This window comes from Montipora foliosa, chromosome 8 (assembly GCF_036669935.1).
Source record: "Montipora foliosa isolate CH-2021 chromosome 8, ASM3666993v2, whole genome shotgun sequence".
NCBI lineage: Eukaryota > Metazoa > Cnidaria > Anthozoa > Scleractinia > Acroporidae > Montipora > Montipora foliosa.
Window position 1 is genome coordinate 4,779,585 of NC_090876.1, and position 12,500 is coordinate 4,792,084.

The following is a 12,500-nucleotide window of genomic DNA, read 5'->3' on the forward strand; positions in this document are numbered from 1 at the left end:
AGAATTCACTCACAGTTTTTGAGTGTCCATTTATTCTACTTTCTTTTAATTATGTTGTTTCTTTCCTTTTTGATTTTCTAGGGTTTCCGAAATTTACTCCTGTAGACCTTATTTCCTTCTACTCTCTTTACTTAGCAGCCGTATCGGGTGCAAAATAAATAATCCAACTAATATTTGGTTTCAACACGGATTGATCCAGTCCTCAATTTTTTCGTTCTCCAAATCGAAAACCGGAATGGCCAGGAATAATCGAGACACTCAATACTCACACAATATTCGCACCAAAGGCAAGAGCTGCAGTCAAAATCATTACGTCAGAATTCACGTGACTATGATGACCGACATGTCCTGGAAATAGTCTTAAAACTGATTCATACACAAGAATACCGGTTAGAAGCCACAGCGTCAGAATCACAGCGCATGCACCCAAGATTTCTATGAATAAGAGATACTGTAAGTTAGGGCAGATTTATTCAGATACTCAATTTGCTATCATGGGACGCTATCTGGAGAGGTAGTATTTTCGTCTCAAGAAAATTGTTCGAAGTGCTTTATTTGAGAAGTGTCTTTCTGTGGTTTCATCTACAGAGAACACGTTGACATTTGCATCCACCCTTTTTAGACAAATAAGAATTCCAATTTTAATATGACAGGACAAAAATGATAGTTTTATGCTGTTATCCTTCTTGCTATTTTTAAACAGTGAGCTTCAGATTAATTAAACTGAACTGAAGGACGGTGTTCATTGCGTCTTCGTTATTGGACAGTTATTAGGGTATATTTGCATTGAAAACACTGTAATCTAAACTTGTTTGTTGTGTGGACGTTTTTATAGAGACTGATGATGACGATGATGATTGTTACCGCGAAACTTCTTGAATGAAGCTTTTTTTGCTACAATTCGTTTGTTCTAATGTTAACGTTGTCTAAAGTTTAATTGTCTCTGATCAATGCTACATAATTTGTCAAGTTACTCTTATAAATTTAGTCCGGACTACTGTGTTTTTTCGGATCACATTTTTATCGGGAAGTTTTCGTTTAGAAGCTGTTTTTTTAATATCGTAAAGTAAGGACACCGTTAAGTTAAATCTGGTTAAAATTATTCCTACGTTTTACAATCCTTTGCTTTCTTTAATCTAGTTTCTTCGCTTTGTACGTCGGAATTTTGTAATTTTTGGTTTTCCCCGTTTTTTTTGTTAGACCGAAGGAATGTGGATTTTAATAAAGTTCAACGAGCACGAATGGGCCTTAATAACATGTCCGCCATGTTGAGTCTCGAGGAATTGAAAACTTTTGTTTTGCCGCAGCGAAACTCATTCTCAAACAATTCTCTCGCGATCAGTAACCTTGTTTTTCCACCGAAACAAAAGAAAACGTTGGGAATGCATGATAATAGAGGTCAACACTCATTGCCATCCCTCAAACTGACATTTCCCTTTTTATTCAACTTACACGACGTACAATCTACTTCAGACTTCAGATCTACTTCAAAGAAACAAACATTTCAATGTGCAGAGAATATTTAGATTAGGCGAGGCAAATAAGGCGACCCAAAGAGTTGAGCCCGGATCGATGGGTTCTCCTTGCATATTCCAATATCCACTAGACTAAGGAGACAAGCTCCTGGAAAATCGATTTTTTGACATAGTGGTACCCAGCAAAACAAGTAAAAGCTGACCGTCTTCAAAGTGGTTTTTAGACCTAAATACTGTAGATCAGCGAGGCTTTACTTAGAAACGCTATTTCTTGTTGAACTAAAGCTCTAACTCTGCCTGTTTTCATTCTTTTTACAGCGATAAGCTTGTCATATTAAGATGGGATATTGCGTCGTGTAATTGTAAGGAAATGTCTAATGTCAGTTTGACGGATGGCCATTAGTGTTGACCGATAATAGATTAGCTGTGTACACCAACATGGCCGCCGCCCCCGTGACGTCACGTGAAAACACTTTATTGTTAATGGCCAATATGGCCGCCGTGCAAATAAGGCCCATACGCATGACTTCGATTACAATGATGACGGTGATGTTGGAAGTGATGTTGATGACGCTGAAAATGATAATCATGATTATGATACAATGCAAATAATTACCAGCCCTGTAATAGCCAAAAGTTTTCTTTTCGTTGGGTTTCCATCGCGCAATCCACGACGCAATCAGACTCATGACCAAGGAGTTGAGATCAAAGAATTGATGTAGAGCGTCGTTCATAATGGCGAGGCTGTTCGCAATGAAACCACCTGAAAAAAAAGATTTCATATCAAGTGATACAAAGGTTTCAGTGAAAGTGATGATTGCAGTTATGGAGCAACTTCATCAGTGAAAACAATCCGGGCTTGAACTGGACTCGAACCCAGCACTGGACTTCCATTGCTCGATGACTTCAAGCCGAGGGAGACAAGGTACGAGTCTGCCAATTATGGGATTAGCAACTATTGATCCACATAGTCAGAAAGTGCACACCATGCCTTACAAAATCCCCAAGTTTGGTGTTAAAACACCCAATTTTAAGCGAGATACAGCCCTTTAAAAACGTCAAAATTTACAAGAAATGTATGGCCATCCGTACGTATTTAAAATGCCTGCGGGAGTCAAAATTAGCCTGATTAACTAACACCAAAATGTCCCCTTCGGCTTGAAATCAGGCAATGCGGGAAGTCTTGGGTGAGACACCAGCAAATGGTTAGACTTCCTAGTCTTCTAGGATAAGGACGAGAAGCCGGGGGTCCCGTCTCACAGCCCTTGTTCATTAACTGTGTGGCACGTTAAAGATCTCACACACTATTCGAAATCTCACACACTATTCGTTATCATGTCTGACCTTTACAGATGTGGTCGGCTTGGCAGATTGGCGTGGAAGGCTTCTGGGTGAATGAAACCACAATTGTGTGTAACAGTCAGAAGTCAGGTTACTTAACCAAGTGCTGGAACCTCACTCAAACAGACCTCAAACCGTGCGACTGCATAAGTGATACCACATGGTCAACACCGTTCTAAGACATAGGCACGTAACGCGTACAGAGACCCAATTCATATTTCTTTACATAGCTTCGTATTTTCGTTTATAGAAAGATGAAAGAGGAAACTTTGTTGATACCAGACCCGACAAGATTTTCTTTGTTAGTCATAGTATTATGACTGGGTCATTTCCTTGTTTACCCAAGCGCACGATCTCAACTCACAAACCCAATAAAGGTATTACTAACTTCTTACTAACCGAGCGCGAGGGCCGTACTGGGGAATATTGGCTCGAGGTCGTGGCAGTACGGACCGAGCGCAGCGAGGTCCGTACAAAAACGACCGAGGGCCAATGTTCCCCAGTACGGCTCGAGCTAGCTCGGTTAGTAAGTAGTTTATTATATGGTTTTTTAATTACCTTTTGCTTTGTTTTTGCAAGCCCGTAATCGGCCCGTGGGCATTACAGGAGAATAATGCCCTACAATTTAGTCACAATTAGCCAATCAGAGCGCGCGTTATATCGGCTACAAACACAAGCCATATAATAAAGGAAAGCACTACTGCGCAGTCTGAACGACTATAAGTAATTATGGATTTCCTTTACCTACAGTGCAGCCACAGGAAGTTGTTTTATTTGTCTTTAAGCAGTGAGAAAACTTTGCATTTCAATGACAACGGGGCAAGTGTTATTTGCGTTCAAAAAGAAGGCCTTGTCAATGGTAATACAATATCAACAATTTTACCCGATTTTGACTTAAGTCGGTGCGAAGCTGCGTAAGTCAAATGAATTATAAACAATTTAAATTCATCAAAAAAATAAATCCTTTCAATTCACGTCATTCAAGTCTTTAAAAACACGAAAGTCTTTACGAATTTTCATTTCAAAATTAAGGACGTACTCCGTACTGAAGAAATTCAAATAAAGGTAACTGGTCTTCCAAATTTGACGGGCTTCCGTCCCGGCAAACAGTTGGCTGAACTGTGCGGGGACTATTAACGACAAAAGTAAAGATTGAAAATCTCACTGACTTGTTCAATGATTTCTTTCAAGAACACAAAAACTGTTGTCGTTTACGCACTTAAAGAAAGTTCAAGGAAATTTATGGATATGGTGTCGGGCGAACTCTGCATAATTTATGATAATTGCTTACAGTAATATACGTTCACCTTGGTGAAATATCGCTGGATACTAATAATGAACAGTCAACGTTCCCAGTTAATAAAATACCCCTCTTCAAGTTAAACGTACAGCAATCCCTACGAACAAGTCTACTAATCGTAAAAAACTTTTGATAATACGTCGATCAACGTATAAAAGGGAATAATTATTTAGAGAAAAACAGAGTGTTATCTATACTGAAATGACTGCAGGTTATATTCGTTCTTAATTTTCTCTGACTCAGTTACAATTCCTTACCTGCGATTTCGCAAACTATAAACACGGTGCAAAATAAGCAGGCTGTGATAAGCCTTTTCCTCGCATCATTTTCGTGTCGATGTTTCGGTTGTGAAACATACTGACATGCAATTTCTTCATCCGCTTGAGAAAGCTTCGAATATTCCTTTTCCTTCATGACCTTTTTTCTCATATCTTATTCAGTAGCCGATATTTTAAGAGCGATAATTTTTCGAGGTCACATATCTTTTCGCGTTACTCTTGTTGGTTGTAACGATACCGGCCACATTGGCTAAAATGTAGGCCAATCGCCGTTTACGAACGCTATTTCTGTCTCGCAGATGTATCAATAACTTCTAAAAAGGCAAATGAGCTTTCAAAGCTTTAGTAAAGAAAGTGCTTTTGTGAACATTAGCATATAATAAGTGGAAACAAAGACAGTGTTATTACTTTAGTTGACTTATCCACGGGTCAAAACAAAACCCACTGGTTACGTAACAAATGCTGAAGATGCTACATGTGTACGAAAGATTTTTTTCTGTCCTAAAATCTTGAATTATTGTCGACGAAGCAACGTTGAGAAATACTTTAATGCAATAAATACATCGCAGATTAGATCAAGTGTCACTTTACTGCCCGTTTTGAATTCAACATCTAACAAAATCTGTCAGTTTATATATATAACTCAGAATTCAAGCAGTAGTGGACTACATAAATCCTATATCGCAGATAATTTTCACAACGTGAACCGACTTATTAGTTGCACGTCTTTTAGTGCTGAGTCAATCACCACTACGAACGTTTCCTAGGATAAATTCAACACAATGCTCCATGAAAACTCTAAAAAGAGAATAAGTGCTTGGTTTGCCTTCAATGGGTGTTGTCTAAACTTAAATACAGATTTGAAAAAAAAAACCATTGCAATATACGATTGCGATGTTTTATTGGCTAAAGTAATTATATATCAAGTATTGTTTTAACATTAACATAATTTCATTTCACAAAGTATTATCCCTCATATATTTTTAAGCAACGAGCGAAGGAAACCCTTTCATAGACTAATAATACTTTCTAGTTCTCAAATGTTTCGCACTTTTTCCAAAAGGAGTTTTTTTTCTATTTTATAACTTTAACGCCTTTGATTGCGGTGTTTTGACAGCTGTTTGACATCCCAAAAACTCTCATGATTTTGGCCCGTCTTTGATTAAAAATATCTTCTAATTTGCATTTTCGACAATGACCAAAGGGGAATAGAATAATCATGACCCGCTGCTCATAGAAGGAGCTAGGATGGCACCTTGGTAATTTATACCCTCGCCCCTTACCTTTCTTGTCCACGGTTCGATTTCTGGACTTGTCGTCAAGTGTTGGTTTGTGATTTCTCTGGTCGGCCCCGCGAAGCTTTTCTATCAACGAAAACTAGTTTGAAGTGATGGGCCTTAATTCGATTAATATATAATTTATTATTTTATTTCAAGTCTCACCAGTTATAAGAGGACTTGTGCTATGTTTATATAAGCTTGAGTCTTGGCCAGTGCCGTTACGAACTTGAAGAATAGTGTTCTTCCATTAAGCCTTTTGTAGGCATACGTCATTAATAATTCTAACTAGCAGTAATCAAGGATTAGTGAGGTGTGAGTTCGATTCCTGTTCTGTCAGCGACGAGGTATTTGAAAGAAGTTGTATAATTTGGGGAGAGCTTTTCTAGTATTTGTTCAGTAAGGAAGGTATCACACTACTTTCAGCACGAGAAGATAAAATTCGTATCCCCAAGCGGCCATGTAATGTTCTGTTCAGATATTATATAGATATTGATGAAATGTCCAGGTTTAAAAGAACTTGTTTTATTCATTTTCGAAATGATGAAACAGTGGTCACCAACCGCTAAAACACGCATGTTGTGTAACATGAAACAAGATATGAAAGTTATGAAAAACAAATCATGATGATGTAAAATTTTGCAAATAAAATGTTAATGTAGTAGAGGAAAATTATATTAAAGCACAAAAGTATCTTTCAATGAAGAGGAAGCTTGCGTTTTATTGGCTTATCGTGTTCGTTACCATGACGACACCAATATTCTCACATGTGAAAGATAAAAATGATATGTTCATTGCGCGCGGTGAAGATATGATTTTTTAGTAAAAGGAGAAATCTTGGTATTTCATCAGTATCTATAAAATAAAATGCAATATCAGTGTTGTTGAATATCAGTAGCTTTTCCTGCTGAATAGGCAAACTGCGTGACTCCGCAACGTGTACAGCACGGGATAGCGCCAGATGGTCACCCATCCAGGTATTTTATAACCCCGCCCGTCCAACGGGAAGGACTTGACTTATCTTGGGCAAGCCCTAACACTATCACATGAGATCGAGGTTATTTGTGCCAGAACAAGATGGCGTCCAAACGCTGAAATCGCATACACGGTCCATACCTGAGGGACATTCCGCGGGAGTGGCATGATTAGAGTGCGTTCTCCTTCGTCAAACGCAATAATTTTAACGAGCATTCAATACATCTTGCTGACGGGGAAAGCAAAAAAAGAAAACAGAATCAGTGAATATTCTGAGGGAGTTAAAATCATTCTTTCAGTGGAGTTTGCAGCCACATTTATATTGCTAAGTATCTTTTCTCCGTTAGAGATGATTGGTAAAAAAATCTGGGAGACACCACTGTTCTGGCACTTGAAATCTTTTCTTCCAGTTGGCGTCCGCGTTTTAAAAACGCGCGTGCTTAAGTTCCCTATTCACTCATGTGTGACATACAAAAGTGTGGAAATTTGGCAGTAACGAGGCATCAACATCTCAGCCACTTGACAGAAGCTAAAACTGGCCGATCTGTCGACCAAGAAGTTTGATATGAGATCTTGCGAAAAACGTTTGTTCCAAAGTCCAGAAAATTTAATGCCACAGACGAGGGCAAACGGAAGTGCGACCACTTGTGTATTGTGGCTAGTGAACATGATTAAAACATTCAAACATTGCTTTGCTTGGACTTCTTTTTATTGAGATTGGTATTTGTCATTTATTCTTTTATTAATTACTGAAATTAGCTTTTTTTTACACGGCAGTCACATTGGCCAAAATTGAGATGCGATGTCCCGAGCCATTTGGAAAGAGCTTGAAAAAGTTTGCAATCTCTCGGGACTCAATATGGTGGAGGTGACATAAAAGCCTCAATATACCTGCTTTAAAAATACACTGTTAATTGTTCTTATAAAAGTGGCAGTGTTTCTCCTTATTTTGCACGCGAAAAACAGCGAGCTCGGAAGAACAGCGCATAATCTTTTACAAGTCTGCGCTGAAATACGACATAAGAAAGTTTACTTAGCTTACTTTCATGGACTTGTCCAAGTGTGAAACGTTTTTGATGATTTTTTTTTCCTTTTATAAAAATCAAAATTAAAGGTTGATGATTTTGCACAACAGACTGAAATGAACTCGAAATTGACCTGCTATTTTTCTCCTTCCACTTCAAATCTCGAGGTACTTTTAAGTGGTATGCCGCTTGTAGCAGCTACAGGAACATGAAGAATTTCGTTATACATCAACAGAGTTGATCAAAGTCAGTAAAAAAAATAAGAAAGCTTACGTTTCGACCTTTAGCCCCTGGCCAGAGCAAATCAAGGCATGCCACTTGTTTAGAGTATTTCCACCACACAGTGGATAAACCGGCGCTATTTGTGGGAGCATACTAAAGAGAAAAATGACTTTCCTGGGCTCATCGTGTTGCCTTGGTGGAGCAACAGGGCTTTGATAGTCATGGCAGCACTTAACATCATGAATTCGCTATAGTAAAAGGTGACTGCCCTATTTTCCGCAAAGTACTGATCAAAGTTTCGCTTCCTTCTTCGACAGTTTAGGTTTCTTTGTCTTCTTGGGGGGTTTGTTCCCGGAGGACGAAAACAATCCCCCGGGTAAAAGTCCCGTGAACATTCCCCCTTCTTCTTCGTCGCTCTCCTCCTCTGAGGTCGTTTCCCAGCCTTGTAAAGACGCCATTGTTGTTTGTAGATCCGTTTTTCCAGGAACAATGTTCAATAATTCCAGCTGGTGCCACATAACGACTTCTTTTTTAACCATAAGTTGCCATTGGGCGAGACTTTGGCCGACGCCTTGACATCCCACACATAGCTCGCCTATTAACCGTTTTCGTCCAATCAGTGATTTGTCTTTGACGTGTATTATAAGGTTTACTTCATCTAGCAGATCTTCTGCCACATTGAACAAGAACTCCTCTTCAAATTTCGGCTCTAAGTTTTTCCTCACAATTCGTGTTTTCTTGGTTGTTATGACTTTTGATCCCCTCACAAGATTCAGTTTAACGTAAGAATCTAAAGATAAAACAAAGGTCATATCATTATCATCATCATCTTAATTAATACCCGTGCTATTTTTCGTTGAGGGAACAGATATCAGATATCCGTAGAGCCTTAACTGCACAAAGAGCAATACTGGTAATACGTTTTAATAGAAACATCTCAATTAGTTGTTATTGTTCTTAGTTTTACTTGTAAGAAACACCTTTATATCTCGTCTATGGTGTTCAATAAAGTTGTTGTTATTATTATTATTATTATTATTATTATTATTATTAGTATTATTATTATTATTATTATTATTATTATTATCTTGTTTTCGCACATTGGACTTCCAATAGAACTTCCGTACTCCAGGAAGCTTGGTGACAACAAGTCTCCTCAAACTTCTAGGACCTTCCTAAGAATCCTTGCCGTGTTCAGAATAACACTTTTCTGAAGCTCGTCTATCTTGGTCTCTATACCAATATTCTCTAGTCTCTTCTTTAGATCTTTTGGAACTGTTCCAAATGTTCCGATTACAATAGGAATTACCATTGTTTTCATTTTCCATAACATCTTCAATTCTCTTGCTAGATCCTGGTATTTCACTACCTTCTCGACTTCTTTCTCCTCAATACGGCTATCATATGGTATTGCAAAATCTATTATTTTGCAACATTTATTTCTCTTTTCAACAACAATCATGTCCGGTCTTCTTGCCTCTATCACGTGATCAGTCTGTATCGTAAAATCCCATTATATTTTACATCTCTCATTCTCTAGTACTGGCTCAGGTACTTGTTGATTATTATTATTATTATTATTATTATTATTATTATTATTATTATTATTATTATTAGCAGGGACAGCAATGTCCACAATAAAAAAACAACATGTGGTCTCCAGTCTTGAATTTCTCGATCAGTTTGAATATTTAATTAAGTCCCACAGAAGTTTCACTTCTTCATTTTCAGATACACTTCTTGGAATATGCTCATACTATCTGTCACAACAACTGATCCCGAACTTCCAACTCAATTCCCCGGCAACGAACAACTCGGCCATTGAAGAGTGTCATGCCTCCTTTTATAATCTCCTTGAGCAAGCTTGGAACAGCTACACAAAATACACTTGAATTTTTGATTTAGGGTATCATTCTGTTGAGTGACATAGGTGACATGGATCAAAGCCCACCTCGGCTTGTATTTTAGGAACTCGAACGTACACCGCACAACAAGGTTCAACAACATAATTAAAGGAGAAATTACCAGCCCATAAAGTAGGCCTTTTGTAGCTAGTGATCACATCGTAAAGAAAACCAGCCATACTGGAGAGCAAATTGCGTCCTGGGACATCTAATTAAAAGGAAAATTCAAATTAATTTCCTTTGTTTTAGTTGTTCCAGTGCGGAATTTGCTCTCGAGTATGGCGGATTTTTATACCATGTGATCGCAAGCTGCAAATGGCCCATTGCTAAAAGGAGAACGCATAAGGCAAGGAGATAATTATAACATCGGTTGAGGGTGATGCTTGCGACATCAATTGAAAGTACTTACTGCAGGAAACGCGACCAGAAAATGGCTTTAACGCCTTGCATTCTAGCACTTTAACAATTAACTGACTGTCCCCTTCATAATACCGCATGGATAACTTTATATCGCCACGTTCTGCCCCGCGGACCTAAAAAAGACAACGAATCTAAGCCAAGCATGAAATAGGGATAAAACTAAAGGAAAGGAATATAAATTTCAGCCGTGATTCTATAAAGCACTCGCCCTTGCTTAGTTGGTTGAGCACAGGCTGTCATGAGGGTGGTCGACGCGGGTTCGAACCCCGGCCAGATCAACACTCAGGATCTTAAAATAACTGAGGAGAAAGTGCTGCCTTTGAAATTTCATCTGCAAATGGGTTAGACTTTCAAGTCTTCTGGGATAAGGACTATAAACCGAACTCCCCGTCTCATAGATATCTTCTATGTTCATAGAGTGCTGGAACATGTAGATGTAGATGTAGATGTGGAAGTTTAGGCAAAGTGTAAAGGGACACTTTGGTCTAATCATTCAAGCTTCAATACTCCGCCATAACCCCCTTCGCCCGTCAACTGAATTTTCTGACTTTTTGTTTCTTAAAATCTCCCATTCTCTAGAAAGTCCTGTCTTTCTAATGACATCTAGCAACTTTGCTGATATTTTCTTGTCTTCTCGGAAAAAAAAAAGACAGTAAAATTTAAGCCTCAGTTCATATAATCAGTTCCAATAAAACACTGTCACCTTGAAGAACCTTCACAAAGTTTTCCTAAATCGGATTTTGAAACCTAGTTATTGGCGTCGTAATTCGACTACACGTGTAATGGTCGAGCTTCATTTGATGAAATGAAGATGTGTTTTTTTTTTCGTTACTTACCGAATCAATCCATTGCAAGTTTTTCTCGTAGACGGTTGGCTTGCCTTTCGCCTTGAAACTGACGTCATTGAGGTCCATTTTGTACGAACCAATCAGATCACGAGTAGAGATCTGATTGTAATCACACACATGGAGATACATCTTCTGGTCATCAACTTCCTCCTTATTGATTGTTATACAAACTTCATCGTTGAAAACAGGGTCGAATTCATTCCTGATGTATTTTGTCCGCGGTTTTTCTGACACCATTCGATGAAAAGGAAACATTTCGATTTCAACGTATGTGTATATAGTCCCACCGACATACTTCATGGGAAGGTCATTGCAGTGAAATACTTTGACTCTTAGTTCAGATCTGAATAAGGAAGGAAAAGGCCATGTTATCTGAGAATAACCTGATTAAATTAATCTGATAAGAGGACGCCAGTACGTCACATGAGATGGGACGCCATAGTACAACCCTGCTTCGTTAATATGAAGGTGATACTCATTTCCTGGCCATTTGATGGATTACAAGTGGCCATAACCCAAGATTAGGAATGCGGCATCATTTCACATAATTTGGTGCCCTCGACAAATAATGATGTCAGGAACGGCTACTATTGTAGAACCACAAGATATGAATAAATATCTCCTAATTTCTTCGTCTTTTAGAGCCACACCTTAGGTTACGGCAAGTGTTGCCAAGTTTTGCCAAAATGTATTTCACGTAGAACGCAGTTAGCCTGAGCGGTTTGGAGATCGCGTACTTGAAGCTAATTGGTTGTTAGCATGCCAACGATGTTGCTTTCACGTTTAAAGCAACTGTCCCCCTCCTCCCCTGGGCAATTGGGGGAACAGACACATCCCGCGGAAACCAACATGGTACACATGCCAACAATGTTGAACAACATTGATTGTTTAGCTGAGGATTAAGTACGATGTAGAAGTACCCGTAATTAGCCTACTGGTAAAACTTACTGCTGTTGGTCATAAGCAAGAGAAAATTTAACGTTGCCCAAATTTTCCTGCAAAAGAAAAAGCATATCGTTGGTTATCTTTGCTTTTTGAAGGCCATGAAATTTTGGTAACCAGTCAGCAGCTGCAGAGTAAGATCGGATGTGTGATTTGAAAAGAACGATAGGCCGCCTGTGGAAACTCAAGATAAATTTATTTCTTCCATGTTGGTGAGCGTTCTTAACGCGGCAGGTTTCTTTTGCAGGTCACTGGTTACAGGTCAAAGGTCAAAGGTCAAAGGTCACAGGTTATTGTTTTACTAATACAGAAAGCATCCTAAACAGTCATAAAAGCTAACCTATGGCCTACTTAGGCCTTAGGTTGACTAATTAGGCCTAATTAGGCCTAGTTAGGCCTGAAGAAAAGTATCCTATAAGCATGCATAAAAGCTAACCTTAGGCCTCAATTAGGCCTAAAGAAAAGTTTTTAGGCCTAAGGTTAGCTATTATGA

The 12,500-nt window shown here is 38.6% G+C and overlaps 2 protein-coding genes across 2 annotated transcripts in view; both read right to left on the bottom strand.

Moving 5' to 3' along the window:
- LOC137967815 (proton-coupled zinc antiporter SLC30A8-like) overlaps window positions 1-4,713 on the bottom strand; it is a 10,221-nt gene extending 5,508 nt beyond the window's left edge. The window contains exons 1-3 of the mRNA XM_068814395.1: window positions 4,374-4,713; window positions 2,092-2,238; window positions 270-435 (exon numbers count right to left, since the gene is read on the bottom strand). Coding sequence (XP_068670496.1) covers window positions 270-435; window positions 2,092-2,238; window positions 4,374-4,545 — 485 coding nt within the window. The 5' untranslated portion in view covers window positions 4,546-4,713. The remainder of the gene's footprint in view (window positions 1-269; window positions 436-2,091; window positions 2,239-4,373) is intronic.
- A 2,622-nt stretch (window positions 4,714-7,335) lies between these two features.
- The window catches only part of LOC137967487 (synaptotagmin-1-like), an 8,234-nt gene continuing 3,069 nt past the window's right edge, over window positions 7,336-12,500 (bottom strand). The window contains exons 3-6 of the mRNA XM_068814001.1: window positions 12,014-12,060; window positions 11,054-11,408; window positions 10,207-10,330; window positions 7,336-8,683 (exon numbers count right to left, since the gene is read on the bottom strand). Of these exons, the coding sequence (XP_068670102.1) occupies window positions 8,184-8,683; window positions 10,207-10,330; window positions 11,054-11,408; window positions 12,014-12,060 (1,026 nt within the window). The 3' untranslated portion in view covers window positions 7,336-8,183. The remainder of the gene's footprint in view (window positions 8,684-10,206; window positions 10,331-11,053; window positions 11,409-12,013; window positions 12,061-12,500) is intronic.